The 23,077-nt window shown below is 45.1% G+C and overlaps 1 protein-coding gene across 1 annotated transcript in view; it reads right to left on the bottom strand.

Annotated features, from left to right (window-relative positions):
* bbs7 (Bardet-Biedl syndrome 7) overlaps positions 1-22,388 on the bottom strand; it is a 31,633-nt gene extending 9,245 nt beyond the window's left edge. The window contains exons 1-15 of the mRNA XM_034182034.1: positions 22,170-22,388; positions 20,582-20,647; positions 18,910-18,972; positions 18,639-18,814; positions 15,716-15,902; positions 15,503-15,575; positions 12,584-12,688; positions 12,360-12,490; positions 12,023-12,107; positions 11,726-11,828; positions 4,308-4,500; positions 4,119-4,193; positions 3,964-4,032; positions 3,562-3,701; positions 2,691-2,855 (exon numbers count right to left, since the gene is read on the bottom strand). Coding sequence (XP_034037925.1) covers positions 2,691-2,855; positions 3,562-3,701; positions 3,964-4,032; positions 4,119-4,193; positions 4,308-4,500; positions 11,726-11,828; positions 12,023-12,107; positions 12,360-12,490; positions 12,584-12,688; positions 15,503-15,575; positions 15,716-15,902; positions 18,639-18,814; positions 18,910-18,972; positions 20,582-20,647; positions 22,170-22,205 — 1,667 coding nt within the window. The 5' untranslated portion in view covers positions 22,206-22,388. The remainder of the gene's footprint in view (positions 1-2,690; positions 2,856-3,561; positions 3,702-3,963; positions 4,033-4,118; positions 4,194-4,307; positions 4,501-11,725; positions 11,829-12,022; positions 12,108-12,359; positions 12,491-12,583; positions 12,689-15,502; positions 15,576-15,715; positions 15,903-18,638; positions 18,815-18,909; positions 18,973-20,581; positions 20,648-22,169) is intronic.
* Positions 22,389-23,077: the final 689 nt, after the last annotated feature.

Here is a 23,077-nt window from a genome sequence, read left to right as displayed (position 1 = left end):
AGATCTGAAGAAAGCTTTAATATGGCCAGAACCAAACAGACCGCCAGTAAATCCAAAGCTGCCCGGAAGAGCGCTCTGGCTACAGGCGGTGTGAAGAAGCCTCGCCGTTACAGGCACGGACTCCGCTGCTATCAGAAATCCACTGAGCTGCTGATCCACAAGCTGCCCTTCCAGCACCTGCTGAGAAAAATTGCTCAGGACTTCAAGACCGACCTCCGCTTTCAGAGCTCCGCTGTGATGCTCTGCAGGAGGCCAGCGAGGCTGACCTGGTCGGCAGTTTGTGGATCAGCAGCTCGGTGGATTTCTGGTAGCGGTGGATCTCTCTCAGCGCTTCAGTGCCGGGCCTGTAACGGTGAGGCTTCTAAACACCGTGTTATCTTATATTTACGAGGTCTGTATCGGACCTTTTTATTTTTTTCAAAAACTATATGGATTTGAATCACGTGCGATTACATCAGACAAGCTTGAACCCTCGTGGGCATGCGAGAGTTTTTTCACGCCTGTCGGTTACGTCATTCGCCTGTGGGCTGGCTTTGAGTGAGAAGTGGTCCACCCCTCCCGTTGGAATCTCTTTGTCTGAGAACTTCCTGAGACACTGACGCTTTGCTTGATCAAAATTTTTTCAAAAACTGTGAGGCACATCGAAGTGGACACCATTCAAGAAATTCAGCTGGTTTTCTGTGAAAATTTTAACGGCTGATGAGAGATTATGGACTGTTGCTGTCGCTTTAAGGACTGCCCACGGAGCGGGACGTCGCGACGCACCCTGAGCCGCTGTCGTCAGCCTGTTTCGAGCTGAAAGCTTCCAAATTTAAGCCTCTGTTGACCCAGGATGTCATGACAGAACAGAGAACTTTCAGAAGAGGTCGGGATCAGCAGTTTATCCGGACATTCCACTGTTAAAGGAGATTTTGTAATGAAAGAAAGTGCGGACGGGTTCGCGCGTCGGGACGCAGCCGGCGCCGCCACAGGAAAAACACCTCCGTTGGAAGCCTTAAGGACAAGTTGGAACATGTCCAGCTGTTAAACAATTTCTCAGATACTCACTCAACTGAAAGCCATCAAAAGCCGCCTGGTTTTTACAAATGGTTATCAACACGGAGGTGTTTTTCCTGTGCCGCCGCACCGCGCCGGCTGCGTCCTGAAAAAATTTTGATCAAGCAAAGCGCCAGTCTCTCAGCAAGTTGTTAGACAAAGGAATTCCGACGGGAGGGGTGGACCACTCCTCACTCAAAGCCTGCCCACAGGCGAATGACGCAACCGACAGGCGTGAAAAAACTCACGCATGCGCACGAGGGTTCCAGGTTGTCTGATGTAATCGCACGTGATTCAAATCCATATAGTTTTTGAAAAAAATAAAAAGGTACGTTAGTTTTATCACAGACCTCGTAGTGTTTTCATTGTTATTGTTGTGTTTGACTAACATGGACGCCCTTTTCTGTTTGCTGCAAGTCAAATCTACCTACGGGTATGAATAAAGTAACCTGAACCTGAACCGCCGGTAGCCGGAGCGCTCTTCCGGCTTGGGATTTGGATTTACCGGTGGTCTGCTTGGTTACACTGTGAAACTGCCAGCCACTTTGTTACATCGTCATTAAATTCACTATCCGCCTCGTAATAGGCTTTATTTCTCTCTAATTTCTTTCACGCGCCAGCCACGTAGTAAATAAACGATGGAGACGGCAGCAGAGTCATTATCTATAAAAGGACCCACGTTTCCTGAATGAATCATGTGAGAACTGATTGCTCTGCTGTCACTCACAATTCCACGACCCTCTCAATCGAAGTCACGCCCTCCCACGCCAGAACAGGGCCAAAAGTTTGAAACTGAAATAATAAGAACTGAAAGTGAAAAAAATATCTGAAGGTGAAAAAAAGAAATATGAATGAAAATAAATTATTTAATCAAAATAATTCCAGAGCTGAATCAAAAATTTATTTAAACTGAAAAATATATATCTTACACTTATTTTTATTTTAATAATACTTAAATGATTATAAAATTCAAGAACAAACATTGAATTTTCAGTTTCAAAATTTTATTTTTTCAATCTTTTTTTATTTTCAGATTATAAAACTTTTGGCCTTGATTTACCTCCATAAACACAGGAGGAGGAACACAGCGCTCCCTCCCACTCTGTCCCGTGACATCAGGCAGTCTTCAATGCCTTTTATGGCTGTCTGACTACAGTCTGTGTCATCTAACTGTTGTCTACATATGCTTTGGATGCCATCATGCAGATATGGATGAGGTAGCCTGGATGTGTTCTGACACTGCCGACCACGCCTCTTTTGTTCCAGACTGCGTCCGAATTATGCCAATATTTGCTGTGTCGGCCTGGTTCCTGCACATTCTTGCTATGTGTGAGGGGGGCTTTAGAATGGCCTAAGCAGTGGGTCACCCATCTGAGTCTCTTCTGCTTGAGGTTTCTTCCTCAGCATCATCAGAGGGAGTTTTTCATTACCACTGTCGCCTGTGTGCTTGTTCTAGGGGTTGGTAATGTTCGACCTTAGTCGTGTGAATGCCTTGAGGGAGCTTTGTTGTGATTTGGTAGTGTATAAATGAAATAAATTTAATTAAAATAGAAAATGTAGACAATCGGGTATCACATTCTGGCAATGGGAGAGTATCCTAACTCGCAGATATCCATGAAAATGTAAGAGCTTTGCTGCTATGTGTTTACATTTACCAATAGGTGGCTTCCAGCTGTGTGCCAAGGAAAGTGTTTTGGAAATAGAAAGTGATGCGTTCCCCTGCTGGGGTTTTCTCAGGAACCTCTGGCAAACAGAAAACCACCCAGGAGTGAATCTCTGCAAAACTGAACTGTCCCACCAGACTGAGTCTGTTCATGGGCCTAAATAACAGACAAGAAGATAAGATTAGTCTGATTACAATGAGTAACTCTGTCAAGGCACAAATACTCTGTCTCATTAAGTTAAATCATTAAAAAAAAAATCAACATATTGTTTCTTTGTCCAGATACTCAAAACAGTTTTATGGTTACTAATCTTGTCAATGTGATTTGTTAAAATCATGTCATTAGTTTGTGAATACCGCTGTTGACAAATCAAGTGGACATGAGCAAAAAGACACCTTTAATTTGCACAATGTCTGAAAAAAAATTGTACGCAAAGTCAATGATTTGAAAAGAATTCTTGACCATCTACTTTCATTAACGCCAAGAAGATTATACCACAGTTTGTCAGCCGATCACTCAAACAGTTATGTCAATGTGAAAGCTGCTTATCTCTAATCTCTAATCAGAGCTCCTGGAATTAGAAAAAAAATAAAATTATTTGGCAAAGTCTTAAAAGAACAGCTAGTTAACAATGAGTCTGGAACTGTTTTTGAAAGTTTTTTTTTTTTTAGATGAGAGATTCAAGGTAGAAGCAAGACTGTGGAGTAAAAAGCCCAGTCAAAATGATGAGACTATCAGTGATCTGTTTCATTAACCCAGTCAAAATCAAATCAGGTTCATAAGGTTCCTTGTCATTCCTTCCTACCTTCTAGGAAATAAACATTAGAATAGATTACAAATAAGTGGTATCTGCAGTTCTTACCTCTGTTGGTCGATGCTGTGTGTGCGTTGGTGGAGGGACAGAGGTTTGATCGGGTACTGGCGGACTTGGCATGTCTTTGGTTGTAGTCTGGGAGTAATGTAAGCCTGCAGGGTGCCGTACTGTCCCTCGATGGACCTCACCTAGTTTATTCCAGATTAAACTTTATTATTACAGCAACTCTTACAATAAATAGTTTGAAACAAACAAAATAGGTTCCCATATTTTAAAATCTAACATACCCGATATTCTACGCGGTGATCTGTAGTGCTAAAACAATGACCTGACTGCAGCAATTTTAAGGACTCTCAAGGACCCTACTTTCAGAATTACTGCTTTATGCTATTATAAGTTTATAAAGTAAACAACACAGACTTGATCAATTAAACTTTTGTTGGAAGTCACCTTAAGCTCTAGTCTGGTGGTGTTGGCCTGGCATCTGTACGTAGCCAAGAGGAAGTTTCCATTCGGTTGCTGGAAACAGTGCAACAGAGTAAAATGTGAAAAATCACTGATATATTTGTGTATGTATGTGTTCTACAAGAGTTTACACTGCTCACCTCTGAATCACATTCACTGAAACTGACCACAGCAGAGTTCTTATCCACATCCAGCAAGTCTATAGGAACATCACTCTGCACAGGAAAACATCTGTCTTTCAAAACTGCACATTTATAGGTGCAACACCAGTGTTTAACATCCACTGTAATCAGGGCCCAGAACACTTTTTTATTTTTTACTGGAGTTACCTGGAGCAGCAGATTGTCAATGGCTGTCTGCACCTCCAGTGTGAGGCTGTAGCTGGCGTCGTCCTGGCAGAGCGTGAACTTATCATTGATGCTGAAAATGGGCAGAGCTGACACAGCAGTGTTTGACTGGGAGGTCTGCTGGTACTGCTCACGGCCCTGGGCAACTTTAGCCTGCAGCTGCTCCAGTTCTGTCCTGGAAGGAAGCCAGACAGAGTTAAACTTAATGACTTAAAAAGAGTAAAGAAAAACATGTTGGTTATGCTGTTTACTCCAACTCTGTACTACAATTAGTACTAGAAAAACACCAGTGTTTTGCATCACTGAAACACAAGAACTATGAACGTTTTGAAGATATTGTTCTGTCCCAAGGAACCAGCAACCATTTTTCAATTCAATTCAATTTATTCAACTTATAGAGCGCCAATGTTGTGTGGGCTGCTGAAGAGGAGGTACTGCTGGCCCACCACCAGAAGGCGTTCTGCCATGCGGGCACCTTTTGCCCAGAAGAGGGCGCACTGGCTTTGTGGCACCACCAGGTGCGCACCGCTAGGCTGTCATCAGCTGCACTTCATCACCTCATCACTGTGTCCATAAAAGCCTGGGAAAGACATCATAACTCTGCCGAGTTATCAGCTTACCACACAGGTAAACTATCTCAGCCGTTTTGTGCCTTTCACACATTCATTGTAACTGAAGTCTTTGCAGTTGTGACTTATACTTGCAGCTTGTAGCCGAGTTTGTGGGAGTTGGAAGAGTTGGCGTCTCCACTCCTCACTTCTGATTTACTGAGTATAACCTTTGACACTGCACGTCCTCCAGTTTTTCCTCTGCACTCTGGGAGTATCTGGATTTATTCCTCCAAGAGGATAACTGTGAGTTGCTGACTGTTTGCTGCGTGTACACACACCCACCTTAACTTGTTTTTGCTCCTGCCAGCAGTACCGGTCTGACAGCCTCGAGCGGTGGCCACCTGGGGGTACCAGGTCTTGGCGGCTCTGGTGTGTTGCAGGCCTCCGGCTGGCGGTGGAACTTCGTGGGTCCCGGCTCTTCTCTGGATAGGCGTCTCCTACCCTCGGGCCTGCCCACGTGTCACCATTATTATTAATTGGACTCAGCATATTTGGAATCTGTTTTGCACCTTTTGCATAATAAATTGTGATTTATTGGAATTCCTATTGACCGCTCATTTACGCCCCCTAACGTGGGTCCGTGCATTCACTTTCACAACAGGATTAACTCGGCCACGTCATGGACTCCGAGGGGCATTTCCCACCTAATGATCGATCAATGGAAGTGCAAGGTGCGCAGGATCCACCAGGAGGATCGCTGGGTGAGCTGCAGCACATTCTGTCTAACCTCACTGCTCAGTTGGATTTGTTAACTGAGCAGGACGCTCACCTCAGCCGTAGGATGGAGGCTCTCACCGTGCAGGTAGACACGTGCGCGTCAGGTGCGGCTGCAACCGCTCCCCCTCCAGTGGATCTGCCGCCAAACAGAGTTAATCCAGTGGTCGTTCAGGGATCCCCCCCTCGTCTCCCGAAGCTTACAGAAGTCCCCCGGAACTGTACGGTGGTTGTGTTGAAACGTGCGTGGACTTTCTGATGCAGTGCGCGCTCGTTTTTTCACAACGGCCCGTTAGTACGCGTCAGAGCACAGCCGGGTGGCTTACGTAATTAACTTACTTCAGGGCAAAGCACGCGCCTGGGCTACGGCGTTCTGGGAACGAGATTCACGGGTCCTCTCTACTTATACTGAGTTTATAAGGGAGTTTCGACTGGTGTTCGATCATCCCAACAGAGGCGAGGCCGCTTCTAATATGCTGCTGTCAATGAGACAGGGACGACGGAGTGTAGCTGATTACGCAATCGACTTCCGCATCGCGGCAGTCGAATGCAGTCTCACTCCACGCCGCCTTTGTAAACGGGCTGTCTCCGGCCCTAAAGGAGCATCTGGTGGCTAAGGATCAGCTGCGGGATTTAGATGGGCTTATTGATCTGGTTATTCGTTTAGACAATCGGCTTGAGGAATTCAAGCGGGAATGAGACGAAGGGCGTGGCCGGGTGCGCGCTGTCCCTCTCCCCTCCAGATCCGAATTAGTGCCGTCCTCTTCCCGCTCCAAAGCCAGGGCTCTCCACGCTGCACCAGCTCCCCATGCTGACGAAGCTATGGACAGGAGCAGGGCGAAAGTGAAAGTAAAACAAAGGAGGCTGGCATGTGGAGAGTGTGTTTACTGTGGCTCAAATGAGCATGCGCAGAATAAGGGGCCCCAGGCGGTTAAACACCAACGCTCAACCTTAGAGACTGGGCTAAGAGTGAGCCATACAAACCACACGGGTGTCCCACGCAAATGCACACGACTCCCAGTCACAATCCTCTGTGGGGATTTAACCCTTACCGCTCCTGCACTGATTGACACGGGATCGGAAGGGAACCTACTGGATAGTAGGTGGGCTAAGGCTGTAGGGCTCCCTCTGGTGGCCGTTCCTTCACCATTAAAGGTGCGGGCGCTAGATGGCACCCTACTACCAGAAATCACACACCAGACACAACCTTTAACTTGGTTGTCTCTGGGAATCACAGGGAGGAGACTGTGTTCTTTGTAACACCTTCTACCTCCAGGATTATTTTGGGATTTCCATGGATGGTAAAGCACAATCCCCGGATTGATTGGCAGTCTGGGGTTGTGGCTCAATGGAGTGAAACCTGCCACCGGGAGTGTTTAAGATCCTCGGTGCCACCTGGCGATGAAGTTCAAGAGGAGGTCAGAGTCCCCCCCAATCTCACGGAGGTGCCGGCTGAGTATCATGACCTTGCTGACGTCTTCAGCAAGGATCTGGCACTCACCCTGCCCCTGCATCGACCGTATGATTGTGCCATTGATTTGGTTCTAGGCGCTGAGTATCCGTCCAGCAGATTGTACAACCTCTCACGTCCTGAATGCGAATCAATGGAGACCTACATCTGGGACTCTTTAGCTGCCGGGCTAATCCGAAATTCTTCATCCCCATTAGGTGCAGGTTTCTTTTTTGTGGGCAAGAAGGACGGCGGTCTCCGTCCATGCATTGACTATAGAGGGCTGAATGAGATTACGGTTCGCAACCGATACCCACTACCGCTCTTAGATTCAGTGTTCACGCCCCTGCATGAAGCCAAAATATTCACAAAGTTGGATCTTAGGAATGCTTACCACCTAATTCGGACAAGGAAGGGAGACGAGTGGAAGACGGCATTTAACACCCCCTTAGAGCACTTTGAGTACCTGGTCATGTCGTTCGGCCTCACTAACGCCCCCGCTACATTCCAGGCTTTGGTTAATGACGTACTGCAGGATTTCCTGCACCGGTTCATCTTCGTATACCTGGATGATATTCTCATCTTCTCCCAGGACTTTGAAACTCATGTTAAGCATGTCCGTCAGGTCCTTCGGTTATTGGAGAACTGGCTGTTTGTGAAGGCCGAGAAGTGTGAGTTCCATCGCACTTCTTTGTCCTTCCTGGGGTTTATTATCTCCTCCAACTCCGTCGCACCCGATCCGGCTAAGGTAGCTGAGGTGAGAGATTGGCCCCAACCGTTAAATTGTAGGAAGCTGCAACAGTTCCTGGGGTTCGCCAATTTTTACAGGAGGTTCATTAAGGGCTATATTCAGGTAGTTAGCCCCCTTACAGCCCTGACCTCCACCAAAGTCCCCTGCACCTGGTCGGATCTGTGCGAAGCCGTGTTTAGGGAGTTGAAACTCCGGTTTTCGACTGCACCAGTTCTGGTGCAGCCCGATCCTAGTCACCAGTTTATCATTAAAGTGGATGCCTCTGACTCAGGGATAGGAGCCGTGTTGTGTTCCCAGAGCAGGGAGTCCGATAGTGTTCTCCACCCTTGTGCTTATTTCTCCCGCAGATTAACCCCCGCCGAATGGAACTATGACGTTGGCAATCGGGAACTCCTGGCTGTGAAAGAGTCCCTCGAGGAGTGGAGACATCTGTTGGAGGGAGCTGTGGTCCCATTCGTGGTTCTTACTGACCACCGGAACCTGGAATACATCCAGACTGCCAAGCGACTGAATCCCAGGCAGGCCCGGTGGTCACTTTTTTTTGGTCGATTCAACTTTAAGATCACCTATCGCCCCGGGACTAAGAACGTCCGGTCCGACGCATTGTCCCGGGTGCACGAAGAGGAAACAAAGACCAGGCTGTTGGACCCACCGGACACCATCTTGCCAGAGTCCACTATCGTCGGTACCCTCACGTGGGACGTGGAGAGAGTCGTCAGGGAGGCCCTGACCCGACACCCGGATCCGGGAGGTGGACCACCGAACCGACTGTATGTGCCACCAGACGCTCGGACTGGACGGTTCCTAGCTCTCCTGCCATCCAGGGGTGCGAAGGACCGTGGCAGTGGTCCAGCAGCGGTTCTGGTGGCCGTCAGTGGAAGCGGACACACGGGACTACATCCGGGCATGCACCACCTGCGCCAGGGGCAAGGCAGTACACCAGCCGGAGAAGGGGCTCCTCCAACCATTGCCTGTGCCTCGTCGCCCCTGGTCCCACATCGTACTGGATTTTGTCACGGGCCTCCCTGCGCCCCAGGGGAAGACAGTCATCCTGACGATAGTGAACCGGTTCTTGAAGGCGGCCCACTTCATGGCACTCCCAAAGCTCCCGACTGCCCAGGAGACTGCAGACCTCCTGGTCTACCACGTCGTGCGTCTGCATGGTATCCCCATGGACATTGTATCTGACCGTGGTCCTCAGTTCTCCTCGCAGGTCTGGAGGAGTTTTTGTAAGGAGCTGGGGGCCATGGTGAGCCTGTCGTCCGGGTATCACCCACAGACAAACGATCAAGCAGAGCGGGCTAACCAGGACCTGGAGCAAGCATTACGGTGTGTCACGTCTGCGCAACCCAATGGCCTGGAGTCAACACCTGGCCTGGATCGAGTACGCACACAACAGTCAAGTATCGTCCTCCACTGGCCTCTCCCCGTTTGAGGTCTGCTTGGGGTATCAACCCCCATTGTTTCCAGCCATCGAGGGAGAGGTCAAGGTGCCCTTGGTCCAGCCCCACCTCAGGAGATGCCGTCGGGTGTGGAAGAAAGCCCACTCTGCTTTCCTGAAGGCCCGGACGTGGGCTAAGGACCATGCGGACCGCCGACGAGCCCCGACCCCAGCTTACCAGCCCGGCAGGAGGTTTGGCTCTCCACAAGGAACATCCCTCTGCAAACGGACTCCCCAAAACTGACTGACCATTTCATCGGACCCTATAAGATCGTCAAAGTGATCAGCCCCGCCGCAGTGAAGCTTCAACTCCCGGCTTCACTGCGGATTCACCTGGTCTTCCATGTTTCCCGCATCAAACCGTATCACACTTCAGCCCTCTGCTCCCCCGGACCGGTGCCACCTCCTGCCTGGATCATCGATGGAGAACCAGCTTGGACAGTGAGGACACTCCTCGATGTTTGTCGGAGGGGTCGAGGGTACCAATATCTGGTAGACTGGGAGGGTTATGGCCCGGAAGAACGCTCCTGGGTGAAGAGGAGCTTCATTCTGGACCCCACCCTCCTGGCGGATTTCTACCGGAGGCACCCAGACAAGCCGGGGCGGGCACCAGGAGGCACCCGTTGAGGTGGGGGTCCTGTTGTGTGGGCCGCTGAAGAGGAGGTACTGCTGGCCCACCACCATATGGCGTTCTGCCATGTGGGCACCTTTTGCCCAGAAGAGGGCACACTGGCCTTGTGGCACCACCAGGTGCGCACCACTAGGCTGTCATCAGCTGCACTTCATCACCTCATCACTGTGTCCATAAAAGCCTGGGAAAGACATCATAACTCTGCAGAGTTATCAGCTTACCACACAGGTAAACTATCTCAGCCGTTTTGTGCCGTTCGCACATTCATTGTAACTGAAGTCTTTGCAGTTGTGACTTATACTTGCAGCTTGTAGCCGAGTTTGTGGGAGTTGGAGGAGTTGGCGTCTCCACTCCTCACTTCTGACTTACTAAGTATAACCTTTGACACTGCATGTCCTCCAGTTTTTCCTCTGCACTGTGGGAGTATCTGGATTTATTCCTCCAAGAGGATAACTGTGAGTTGCTGACTGTTTGCTGGGTGTACACACACCCACCTTAACTTGTTTTTGCTCCTGCCAGCAGTACCGGTCCGACAGCCTCGAGCGGTGGCCACCTGGGGGTACCAGGTCTTGGCGGCTCTGGTGTGTTGCAGGCCTCCGGCTGGCGGTGGAACTTCGTGGGTCCCGGCTCTTCTCTGGATAGGCGTCTCCTACCCTCGGGCCTGCCCACGTGTCACCATTATTATTAATTGGACTCAGCATATTTGGAATTTGTTTTGCACCTTTTGCATAATAAATTGTGATTTATTGGAATTCCTATTGACCGCTCATTTACGCCCCCTAACGTAGGTCCGTGCATTCACTTTCACAACAGCCAAATCACTACAGCGTCGCCTCAAGGCACTTCACAGAAAACAACTAAAAAAAATTTTTTTTTAGTTCCTAAACCAATTTTTGGTTGGGGTAAAGCACTCTCCAATGATACAGGAACTGGTGGGTGGCACTTACAAGAGTTACTAATCATTGATAGGTCAGACAGTTTCCCAGTCAAAGGCAGATATTTGCGCTCAACCACAAAACAGCATAACAGAAACCGGAAAATGACAGATAAAACTGAAGACGAGCATGACGGAGCAAACTGTCATGGTTCATATTTTGGTATTCAGGTCCGATCTCCATATTATTCTGTTTCTGGTGTTATTCTCAATTTTATTCTGTCTGTGGCATATTCCTGTGCTTCAATATTCTCTGGACTCCAATCCTTTTCCCACTCTCTCTCTGGTCTCTGGCTCCCTTGTGTGTCTTATTTCTGCACCATCCTGTATTTTAGTACCTCCGTTTTGTCACCATTACTGGATTGTTAAATGTTTTTCACATATTCCAAGCTACTACCTCTCCTGTTACTGACTTTTTGATGATGATTTTGATGTTTGTGATTTTTTTTTTTTTTTTGCCAGCTGTTTCGATTGATATGAAAACTCTTAGTTGCTGAACCTTTGCCTGTTTTTGGATAATCCTCTGCTGCCTTCCTTTGAAAGACTATCACCTATTTGTTCTGATAACCTGTTCTTGATCTTGGACTGATCCTGCCACTGTTATAAAAAAAAACTCTGAACTTAATAATCTGGTCCCAAACTCGTTGTAGAAACCATATGTTTTTGTTAGGCAAACGTACAGTATACCTAATTTAATTTTGAACTGCTAATATGAAATAGCTATTTTTAAATTCCTGGTGTTGTTCCTGTCAGTCATTTTACCATTGAGATTACTGTCTGCTGGGTTTTTTTATTTTATTTTATACTTCAGATGTTATACAGACATTCAAATCAAAAACATGAAAATAAAAGACCATTATTTTAGTACCTCAGTGCTTCTATTTTTGATTGGGTCTCCTTACTCATCCTGATCACATCCCCAGGGCCGGCCTCCACCTTCTGGGGCTCAGTGGTCAAACCAGTCACCCATCCTGAAACAGTTATTACCACTGATTCATAATCAATTGTATGTGCATATCATGTGATAATAACTCAGTTTTTGTCACTGAAGAATGCTGCACTTTAAGGACAGACTGATGGATGGTTAAACAGATGGAGAAACAACACTTTTAAACATTGAAGGAAAATACAAAGAGACTCAAACTTTGTGAAAGATACTTCTAACCTGTGTAAGTGGTGGTGAGGACCTCATCATAGGAGTCTTTCCCCACACAGCCACCCTGAATGGAAGTCACACTCTCAGACAATACCTGAAGCCAGGGAGGACACACCAGGTGATTAGAACCAATCAATTAAAACTATGAGACTATGGACTTTGAACACCAAGGAAAACTCAAGCTACAAGACTAAGGGGTTAACTATATTAACATACCACTGTAATCATCAAACTGTTTTCTTATTATTATCATGTCAACAAATCTGCATTATGGCTAAAACAACATTTATTCTAATTATTCTGAAAACTACAGTAGACATTGATATTACAGTTTGTGCAAACTCACCTGCTCAAAGCGTAATGCTGGCTCACCAGCATGGTCAAAACCATAAACCTCCACTGTCCCATCATCCCTTCCCACTAGAATGTCACTCACTCCATCACCAATAATGTCATGAGTGTCAATGCAAAGAATACCTGATGGGAGATGACACAGTGTAACTGCATGTTAATCTGAACTGAAGGTTATTGGTTATGATGGTAATAAATGTGCTCTTATGACCAAAATACCTCCTTTCTTTTTGTCATTGTCCAGCTCCCATTTGGGAACAGCTGAGTGTTCACCAATCTGGACCAAACCTATTTTGCCATCTGTAGTTCCATAGAGGAGTTCTTCTGTGGATAAATCAGTGACAATATGTCAGTGTTAAATGCAAAAATAAATCAACACTGGCTGTTATTTTGTCTGTAATGCTTTCATGGTTTTTTTTCTTTCCTACACAACACAAATATCAGACTGATTCACCCAAACTGTCTGATGGAGCAGTACTGGAGGTCCTTCCTTCCTGCTTTTTTCAGACTGTACAATCTGTACTGCTCTAAGTAAGTGTATATACTTACACTCAACAAAAATATAAACGCAACACTTTTGGTTTTGCTCCCATTTTGTATGAGATGAACTCAAAGATGTAAAACTTTTTCCACATACACAATATCACCATTTCCCTCAAATATTGTTCACAAACCAGTCTAAATCTGTGATAGTGAGCACTTCTCCTTTGCTGAGATAATCCATCCCACCTCACAGGTGTGCCATATCAAGATGCTGATTAGACACCATGATTAGTGCACAGGTGTGCCTTAGACTGTCCACAATAAAAGGCCACTCTGAAAGGTGCAGTTTTATCACACAGCACAATGCCACAGATGTTGCAAGATTTGAGGGAGCGTGCAATTGGCATGCTGACAGCAGGAATGTCAACCAGAGCTGTTGCTCGTGTATTGAATGTTCATTTCTCTACCATAAGCCGTCTCCAAAGGCGTTTCAGAGAATTTGGCAGTACATCCAACCAGCCTCACAACCGCAGACCACGTGTAACCACACCAGCCCATGACCTCCACATCCAGCATGTTCACCTCCAAGATCGTCTGAGACCAGCCACTCGGACAGCTGCTGGAACAATCGGTGTGCATAACCAAAGAATTTCTGCACAAACTGTCAGAAACCGTCTCAGGGAAGCTCATCTGCATGCTCGTCGTCCTCATCAGGGTCTCGACCTGACTCCAGTTCGTCGTCGTAACCGACTTGAGTGGGCAAATGCTCACATTCGCTGGCGTTTGGCACATTGGAGAGGTGTTCTCTTCACAGATGAATCCCGGTTCACACTGTCCAGGGCAGATGGCAGACAGCGTGTGTGGCGTCATGTGGGTGAGTGGTTTTCTGATGTCAATGTTGTGGATCGAGTGGCCCATGGTGGCGGTGGGGTTATGGTATGGGCAGGCATCTGTTATGGACGAAAAACACAGGTGCATTTTATTGATGGCATTTTGAATGCACAGAGATACTGTGACAAGATCCTGAGGCCCATTGTTGTGCCATACATCCAAGAACATCCTGAGGCCCATTGTTGTGCCATACATCCAAGAACATCACCTCATGTTGCAGCAGGATAATGCATGGCCCCATGTTGCAAGGATCAGTACACAATTCTTGGAAGCTGTAAATGTCCCAGTTCTTGCATGGCCGGCATACTCACCGGACATGTCACCCATTGAGCATGTTTGGGATGCTCTGGACCGGCGTATATGACAGCGTGTACCAGTTCCTGCCAATATCCAGCAACTTCGCACAGCCATTGAAGAGGAGTGGACCAACATTCCACAGACCACAATTGACAACCTGATCAACTCTATGCGAAGATGTGTTGCACTGCATGAGGCAAATGGTGTTCACACCAGATACTGACTGGTATCCCCCCCTAATAAAACAAAACTGCACCTTTCAGAGGGGCCTTTTATTGTGGGCAGTCTAAGGCACACCTGTGCACTAATCATGGTGTCTAATCAGCATCTTGATATGGCACACCTGTGAGGTGGGATGGATTATCTCAGCAAAGGAGAAGTGCTCACTATCACAGATTTAGACTGGTTTGTGAACAATATTTGAGGGAAATGGTGATATTGTGTATGTGGAAAAAGTTTTAGATCTTTGAGTTCATCTCATACAAAATGGGAGTAAAACCAAAAGTGTTGCGTTTATATTTTTGTTGAGTGTACTTATGTCTATACCAGGTCACCAAATGGTGCAATACTTTTGTTAAATGTTTTAATGTATGCACACTGGACCTACGCTACACACTCCATACAAAGGGTTTAGATGCAAAACCCAACAGATCCAATTTTTAATAGAGAAAAAGACAGATTAAATGGAAATTTATAGGAAAACATAGAAAATACACATATTTCCATAATTAAAATAAAAATGATATGCTCAAGTTCTTCAATATTTTGAACACTGGCCATTACCTAAACAGCTACTTATTGGGTTTTACATCTGAACCTTTCATACACTGTGTTTACAATAGAATAGAATCTTTATTGTCATTGTACATATACATACAAACAATTCTGCATTTAACCCATCCCCGGGCGCCTAAAGGCGACTTCTGCTCCTAACTGGCAATTAGGATGGGTTAAATGCAGTAAACACATTTCATTGTGCAGGGAACATTTTCCTTTCTGCATATGACAATAAAATTCTTTTGAATCCTTTGAATCCTAATTACAGTTAAACACAATCCAACCACGAGGAGCAGCGGGCAGCCACAGTCCAGCGCCCAGAGACCAACTCCAGATGTAGAGATGCTGCCTTGGTCAGGGGCAGAGAAAGGAGCAGAGCCTAAATAAGCATGTTTTTGACTGTGGGAGGAAACCCACAGAGACATGAGGAGAACATGCAAACTCCACACAGAAAGGGCGGGAATCGATCCCACAACCTTCATGCTGTGAGGCACTAGTAATAACCACTAAGCCAATGTATTTGAGTCCTACTTATAATGTACACTGTATTGTATTTTTTGATTCTGTTGATTTACCATGCCAAGAAATTTGTGTTTGCCATCTATTTGCACATTTTACTCTGTGACACTGCAGATTTCCCCAGGCTGGATTAATAAAGAAGTATCTTATCTTAATCATAGACTAACATGCCTCCATCTTTGGTGTACAGCTCCAGGACAGATGGAGGACCAGGGACTTCAATGTCATATGAAAGCTCAGACCCCTATAGAAGAGTTAAAACACACACACACACACACACACACACACACACACACACACACACACACACAATTATCAAATCTAATTCTGTGGAGATCTTGTTACTGTATCAAAATTAAAACACAACAAATGAGCTTGGCCCACCTGCAAGATTCTGAGAACTCGATCTTGGCATGCAAGGACCGGGACAAGATGAGTTAATTTTTCTGAGGACAAACAGGTGACGTCATTGATTTTGTCTCCAGACAAGTAATAATCTTGATCCTTGCAGTCACAGTAGTGGTTGTAGATGTAGCTTGCACACACAAAAAGGTCAGCACCTGACACATGCCTGAAAAGAAAAACCAACAGCAGCCATAATATTAACTTCATGTATAGTACAAGCAAAAAAGGAAAAGTTCTCCACGCTTCTGCCAAGCACAATAATTCGGTGCAACCAGGTCAGGACAAGCTTGAAGAGAAGGAAAAATGCCAGTGCAACACAGAAGTCTATGGAAAAAATTTATTGAAGGTGCAAAAAACAAAAGGGGTTAATGTTTCGAAACATTAGTCGATGTAGCGATTACGAGTACGAGGTCTATTAGAAAAGTATCCGACCTTATTATTTTTTTCAAAAACCATATGGATCTGAATCACGTGTGATTACATCAGACATGCTTGAACCCTCGTGGGCATGCGAGAGTTTTTTCACGCCTGTCGGTTACGTCATTCGCCTGTTGGCAGTCTTTGAGTGAGGAGTCGCCCACCCTCTCGTCGTTTTTTCATTGTTTAGGAATGGCTCAGAGACTGCTGCTTTGTTTGATAAAATTTTTTTCAAAAACTGTAAGGCACAACTGAGTGGACACCATTCGATAAATTCAGCTGGTTTTCGGTAAAAATTTTAACGGCTGATGAGAGATTTTGGTCTGGTAGTGTCGCCGTAAGGACGGCCCACGGAGCCTGACGGCGATCTGCGCTTCGAGGCGGCAGCGTCTCGCTGTTTCAAGTTGAAAACTTCCACATTTCAGGCTCTGTTGACCCAGTAAGTCGTCAGAGAACGGAGAACTTTCAGAAGAAGTCGGCATGAGGAGTTTATTCGGACATTCCATTGTTAACGGATATTTTGTAATGAAAGAACGTGCGGGCAGAGTCGCATGTCAGGCCGGACCCGACCGCGGGGGGTCGCGACAGGAAAAACACCTCCGTTAGAAACCTTAACGGGCAAGTTGGAACATGCCCAAGCTGTTAAACAATTTCTCAGTTACTCACTTGTTGAAAGCCATCAAAAGCTGCCTGAATTTTACAAATGGTTTTCAACACGGAGGTGTTTTTCCTGTCGCGGCGCACAGATTTGCCGAGTCGTCACGGAAACGACTTGGCGAATTTGCGCGCACGTCTTTCATTACAAAATGTCCTTAAACAGTGGAATGTCCGCATAAAGTCCTCATGCCGGCCTCTTCTGAATCTTCTCTGTTCTCTCACGACGTCCTGGGTGAATTAAGCCTTAAATTAGGATGTTTTCAGGTCGAAACAGGCCGCCGACGGTGCCTGGAAGCGATGCACGACGTCCCGCTCCGTGCGAAGTCCTTACACCGACAGAAACACCCCCTAATCTCTCATCAGCCGTTAAACTTTTCACCAAAAACCAGCTTAATTTCTCGAATAGTGTCCATTCGGATATTCCTCACAGGTCCAGAAAAAATGTTGATAAAGCAACGCGCGCCGTCTCGAGCAGCGTGTGAAACAAAGGAATTCAGCCGAGAGGGCGGGACCACATCTCACTCAAGGCCTGCCCACAGGGAAATGACGTCACCGACGCATGAAAAAACTCACGCATGCGCACGAGGGTTCAAGCATGATTGGTGTAATTGCATGTCATTCAAATCCATATAGCTAAAAAAAATAAATAAAAGGGTCGGTTTATTGTCTAATAGACCTCGTATATCGAAACTCTAGCTACGTTTCGATGTAATCGCTACATCGAAATGTAGCCAGCATTTCGATGCAGAGATTACAAGATGTAATCTCTACATTGAAATGCTGGCTACGTTTCAATGTAGGGATTACAAGATGTATTCTCAACATCGAAACGTTAGTCCCTTTAGTCTTTTGCACCTTTAATACATTTTTTGCACAGACTTCTGTGTTGCACTGGCATTTTTCCTTCTCTTGATGTATAGTACCTCAACACGGGTCAACAAGAGTTAAACCAAGTTGGGTCTTCTTTTCTCTCAGCTGTTTCTGTTAGGGGTTGCCACAGCAGATCATTCGTTTCCATCCCACCCTTTCCTCTGTATCTTCCTCTGTCACAACAACCACCTGCATGTCCTCTCTCAGCACATCCATAAACCTCCTCTTTGGCCTCCCTCTTCTCTTCCTGCCTGGTGGCTCCATCCTCAGCACCCTTCTCCCTATATAACCTGGGTCCCTCACCTGCACATGTCGAAACCATCTCAATCTCAACTCTCTGAATTTGTTTCCAAACCATCCCACCTGGGCTGTCCTTCTGATATGTTCATTCCTAATCCTGTCCATTCTCATCACTCCCAAAGAGAATCCTATCATCTTCAGCTCTGCCTCATGTCTTTTTGTTAGTGCCACCGTCTCTAAGCTGTACAACATAGCTGGTCTAACTACTGTCTTGTAAACTTAACCCTTCACTCTTGCTGACATTCTTCGGTCACAAATCACTCCTGCCACCTTTTGCCACCCACTCCACCCTGCCTGCACTCTCTTCTTCATCTCTCTACCATACTCTCCATTACTTTGGACAGTTGACCCCAAGTATTTAAACTCAACTACTTTCACCACCTCTTCTCCTTGTAACTGCACTATTCCACTGGGCTCAATCCCTTTCACACACACACACTCAGTCTTACTCCTACTGACTTTCATTCCCCTGCTCTCCAGAGCATATATCAACCTCTCCAGGCTAGGTTCAATTTGCTCTCTACCCTCACTACAGATCACAGTGTCATCTGCAAACATCATAGTCCATGGAGACTCCTGTCTGACCTCATCAGTCAACCTGTCCAACCTGTGAAACAAAGTTGGGTCTTGATTTCATTTTGCTACACATGATGCGTACATAGCATTAATGTTCTCCGTCAGGTTGGCTTCGAAGGTGAGGAACTGTTTGCCCTTCTTGGTGAACCCTCGGACTTGAGAACCAGAACAAACAAAGATCTTCTCCTGAGGGGTTCCTGTAGCCCCTCCAAGATCCATTCTGGTTATTTTTGGTCCTGGAAGTGTTTTGAACACTGGCTGAAAAAGAAAAGTCAAATTTCTTGCTCACACTAAGGCTCAAAATTCAACACACAGAACTGCAAGAAAGTCAATGAAAAAATATGATTACCCACCACAGCCTCTCCCTTCTTCATCCCAAAGCATGTAAGTATACCGTCATGATCAGCAATGGCAACCTGAAACAGTCATCAAATACTGGAATGTGAAACTGTTGAATGTAGACTTTAAATGATTAATCAACTGACTGAATATTACTTAAATATACCAGTTAATCATTCATTTCACTGCTGCTCAATGTGGCACTATATTTATTTTATATTTTCCATTTTTCCATGGTCTACCTTCACCTGATTAGCTCAGTCAGATGTTTTAAGCCAATTGAGAGCTGACTAATCAAATAGATACAGCCCATTTCACTCATCACATGTCACTAATGCGGGAAGAAATGGAAAAATAGGCCAACTGTGGTTCTGTGAAGCAAAACGGAGGGCTACTAGTTTAAGTCAGTGGTTTCCAACTAAGGTAGAAGTACCACCTGTGGTACTTGAACCACCAATGGCAGTGCTCTGACTTTTGGAAAATGTCCCCCAAGATTATCACTCTCAGAAAATGCTCCTTCAAGGAATGATGGTTGGTCCAAGGCGTTCTTCCATTACCAATCCAATTGCTTCCATTTATATAGAAGCATATATCTATAAAGTAAGTAATACAAATTTGCCTATTGTTTTAAAAAAAAAGTCATGATTTCCTCTATTTTGACATCAGGAAGGCAATGGGAAACACCCGGAAAGGCAGGTGCCCGAAACACTTTCTAAGGCAAATGGTGGCAATACATTAGGAGAACTAGTAGAACCTGGTGTGCAGGCTTTGTTTTTCTACTTTTGCAAGGTATAATGTCCATTATTCACACTGCAAAATTTAGATTAGATTAGACAGAACTTGAATGATCCCTTGGGAAGACTTCCTCAGAGAAACTGAGGTTCCAGCAGCATTGTATAGCAGCACACAGGGTAAGAAGCACACAGAGGATCAAAAGTGAAAGTAAAAAAGAATAACAGTTTACAATATAAATACGCAATATAAATAGCAGACATACTGATCAATACTGGTTTCCTTGCTACCACTGTTTCCCTCATTCCTGTTCCTTGTCTTCCTGTTACTCCTCCTCCTCTCTGAGTAAAGAGTTGCACAGTCTGATGCCCTGAGGGACAAAGGAGTTCTTAAGTCTGTTGGTCCTGCACTTGGGAAGGAGCAGTCTGTGGCTGAAGAGGCTCCTCTGATTGCTGATGACTGTGTGCAGAGAATGACTGGTATCATCCATAATGTCCAGCAGTTTGTCCAGTGTTCTCTTCTCTGCCACCATCACCAGAGTTCAGCTTCATGCCAACCACAGAGCCAGCCCGCCTGATCAGTATAACCAGCCTGGATGTGTCCTTCTGCCCCCCAGCACACCACGGTGTAAAAGAGGACGCCGGCTACTACGGACTGGTAGAACATCCACAGGCGTTTCCTACAGATGTTAAACAACCACAACCTCCTCAGAAAGTACAGCATGCTCTGTCCCTTCCTGTACATATGGTTGGTGCGGGTTGTCCAGTCCAGTTTGCTGTCCAGCCACAGCCCAAGGTACTTGTAGGAATCCACAGCCTCCACCTCAGCAGAGTTTTAGAAGAGGTGGTTGCTTTTAGAAGAATTTTGTCATTTTATCATGGAAATAATCTTTGGTTGAAGTCCCATGATTAATACAAAGCAACAGAAAACAAAATTAGCCACTGATTAACAAACCTTTTGGGTTGCCTTTTTTCCCAGAGGTGGAAGCAGTCTCATTGTTTTCTGAGATGTCACACCAACCTGAGGACAGTGGAGATGGAACACCATTATTTACCATTATTTGTGCCATGTTTCTCAGGAGGGGTGGTACAATTTTCCAGGGGACTTTCAGAGAATTTTGAAAACCGCTAAAACCCTCAGAGACGTTTTAAGGGGGAGGTGGGGAGGAATGGGATGTGTACTGCACACTAGACATAAGAAAATTAACAGAAAAAGCAATGGATGAACAGTATTCACATGACAAGCTAAAATGCCCTGAATCTGACTTTTTGTGAGCTCTGACACCCCCAGTCTTGATGGATCACATTTATTTTTGCAGCTATCCTCTATCTGGTCTCACCATTCATACTGCAGAAATCCGATGGCCAATACATACTTTTTTAATGAGTGTGTTTGATAACAGCAGCGCCTTTGTATTCAACTTCCCAACATGTTCAAAATGCAATTAAATCTGAACCCCTTGTTGAACCTTTATCGCAGCACAGCATTGGAGCACCAAGCATTTTGTGGGTTCATGTCATATTGGGATTTTCATCCCATCAGCAGTAAAGCCAGAAGGGGATACACTAATTTACTTTGTCAGTGCAGCATTGATATTTTTATACTGATATGCTTTTTTTGGTTTGTTGCCAAATTTAAAATGGACATTCCAGTGTATCTTGGAAGCCTTTGAATTTGAATATGCTCAGGTTTCACCAATAGGTTCTAAGGACCATCCACTTTCCTGAACCATGTTTTGATAACACACACACTAATATATATATATAGAGAGAGAGAGAGAGAGAGAGAGAGAGAGAGAGAGAGAGAGAGAGAGAGAGAGAGAGAGAGAGAGAGAGAGAGTGCACATTAAAATATTTGGATAACAACAAAGTGTCAACTTATTTCCACCTTGGTCCATAAAATCAGACAAAATAGGGTTAAATGACTTTGAAATAAAATGCAAGAAAAAATTACTTATGACAAACTAACTGTAATAACTGTAGTGATAATAAATGTAGTTAAGTGTAAATTATATACATATAGTTGTACAAGACAAACAGCACCAGCAGATGGCAGCTTTACACCTTGTACATTGTAAAACCACTAATCCGTATTACAAATGCCTGAGGAAAATTAGCTGCAAAATACGTCCGTTTTCCCAGAGAAAAGAACAGAAAATATCACTTTCCAGGACCAGAAAAGTCACACATTGCTTGGCATGACTGAGGGATCAAATTGGTTTTAAGGACAGACAGACACAAAAGTTAAAACAATCAATATATTTTGCAAAAGGCTTTTACGGGCATATCATGTAAGGGGCGCTATTCAATCACAGATAACACTTAATTTCGCAGGAAAAAATACTGAAAAGTGCTCAACGATGGAGGAAAAAGTACATTTATCTATGAGAGAAACGTCCTGACGTTGACAATATTCAGCAGCAAAACACAATGCTGAGACAATATATACAATGTATATATAGCATCTGATATATATTATACAATGTATAATCAGCACAATCCTAATAATCGTGAGTCAAATTTACTGTAGCCTGTTACACTACCTGAATATAATCAACTCGATTTAGGTGGATCTCCATCTTCTTTCTCTCTTGTGAAGGATTAACTAAAGCAAATTAGCTGGCGAGCACACCGACACCACATGCTAATGTTAGCGAGCGACCTAAGTATCCAACACGCTTCATGCGGACATCAACTACCGTCAGACAATAAACTCGATTCACACGCGAAATAAATTAATACACAAGTATCCTGGAATCCCCAAATAAGTCTGGGAAAATTCGTAATAACCGTTGCCAATGGTAACGCTATAGCCAGTAACAAGCATGTAATAAGCTGCGTTACCATTGGACAAAATCGGATTTAAGACATGCACCGATTGGTTAACTCCCGGAAATTTAGATTTTTTTTTTCCCAATTACACAAAATTTACTTATATTATGAACCAGCGTTAAACCATTAGGAGGATACAATCAACCACACGAAAAATAAAGCACATCATTTTTTGTTTTACTGGTTTATTTAAGAGATCATTTTATTCTTGTCATAAAAAACATGGCATTTCTGACAGCAAATAAACATTTTACATGGCATAAATCTCAACATGCGATAAGAAAGAAAACTACAGCACTAAGTAATGATGCCAAGTCAAACCGGCTTTGAAACTGGGAAACTAGAATGCACTGAAAAGCAGTATGTTTCAACATTCCTGCGTAACATGCAAAGTGCAAACCTTTTCAATTACGAATCATACAGAAAAACTTATGACAGCAGAATATATATATATGGGTTCCCATGATGCACTGTTTCTCTTTCTCTTTTTGCTCTGTATGCACTACTCTGCATTTAACCATTAGTGATTGATCTCTGCTCCCCTCCACAGCATGTCTTTTTCCTGGTTCTCTCCCTCAGCCCCAACCAGTCCCAGCAGAAGACTGCCCCTCCCTGAGCC

This window comes from Thalassophryne amazonica, chromosome 11 (assembly GCF_902500255.1).
Source record: "Thalassophryne amazonica chromosome 11, fThaAma1.1, whole genome shotgun sequence".
Lineage (NCBI taxonomy): Eukaryota > Metazoa > Chordata > Actinopteri > Batrachoidiformes > Batrachoididae > Thalassophryne > Thalassophryne amazonica.
This window is presented reverse-complemented; position numbering and strand designations above follow the sequence as displayed.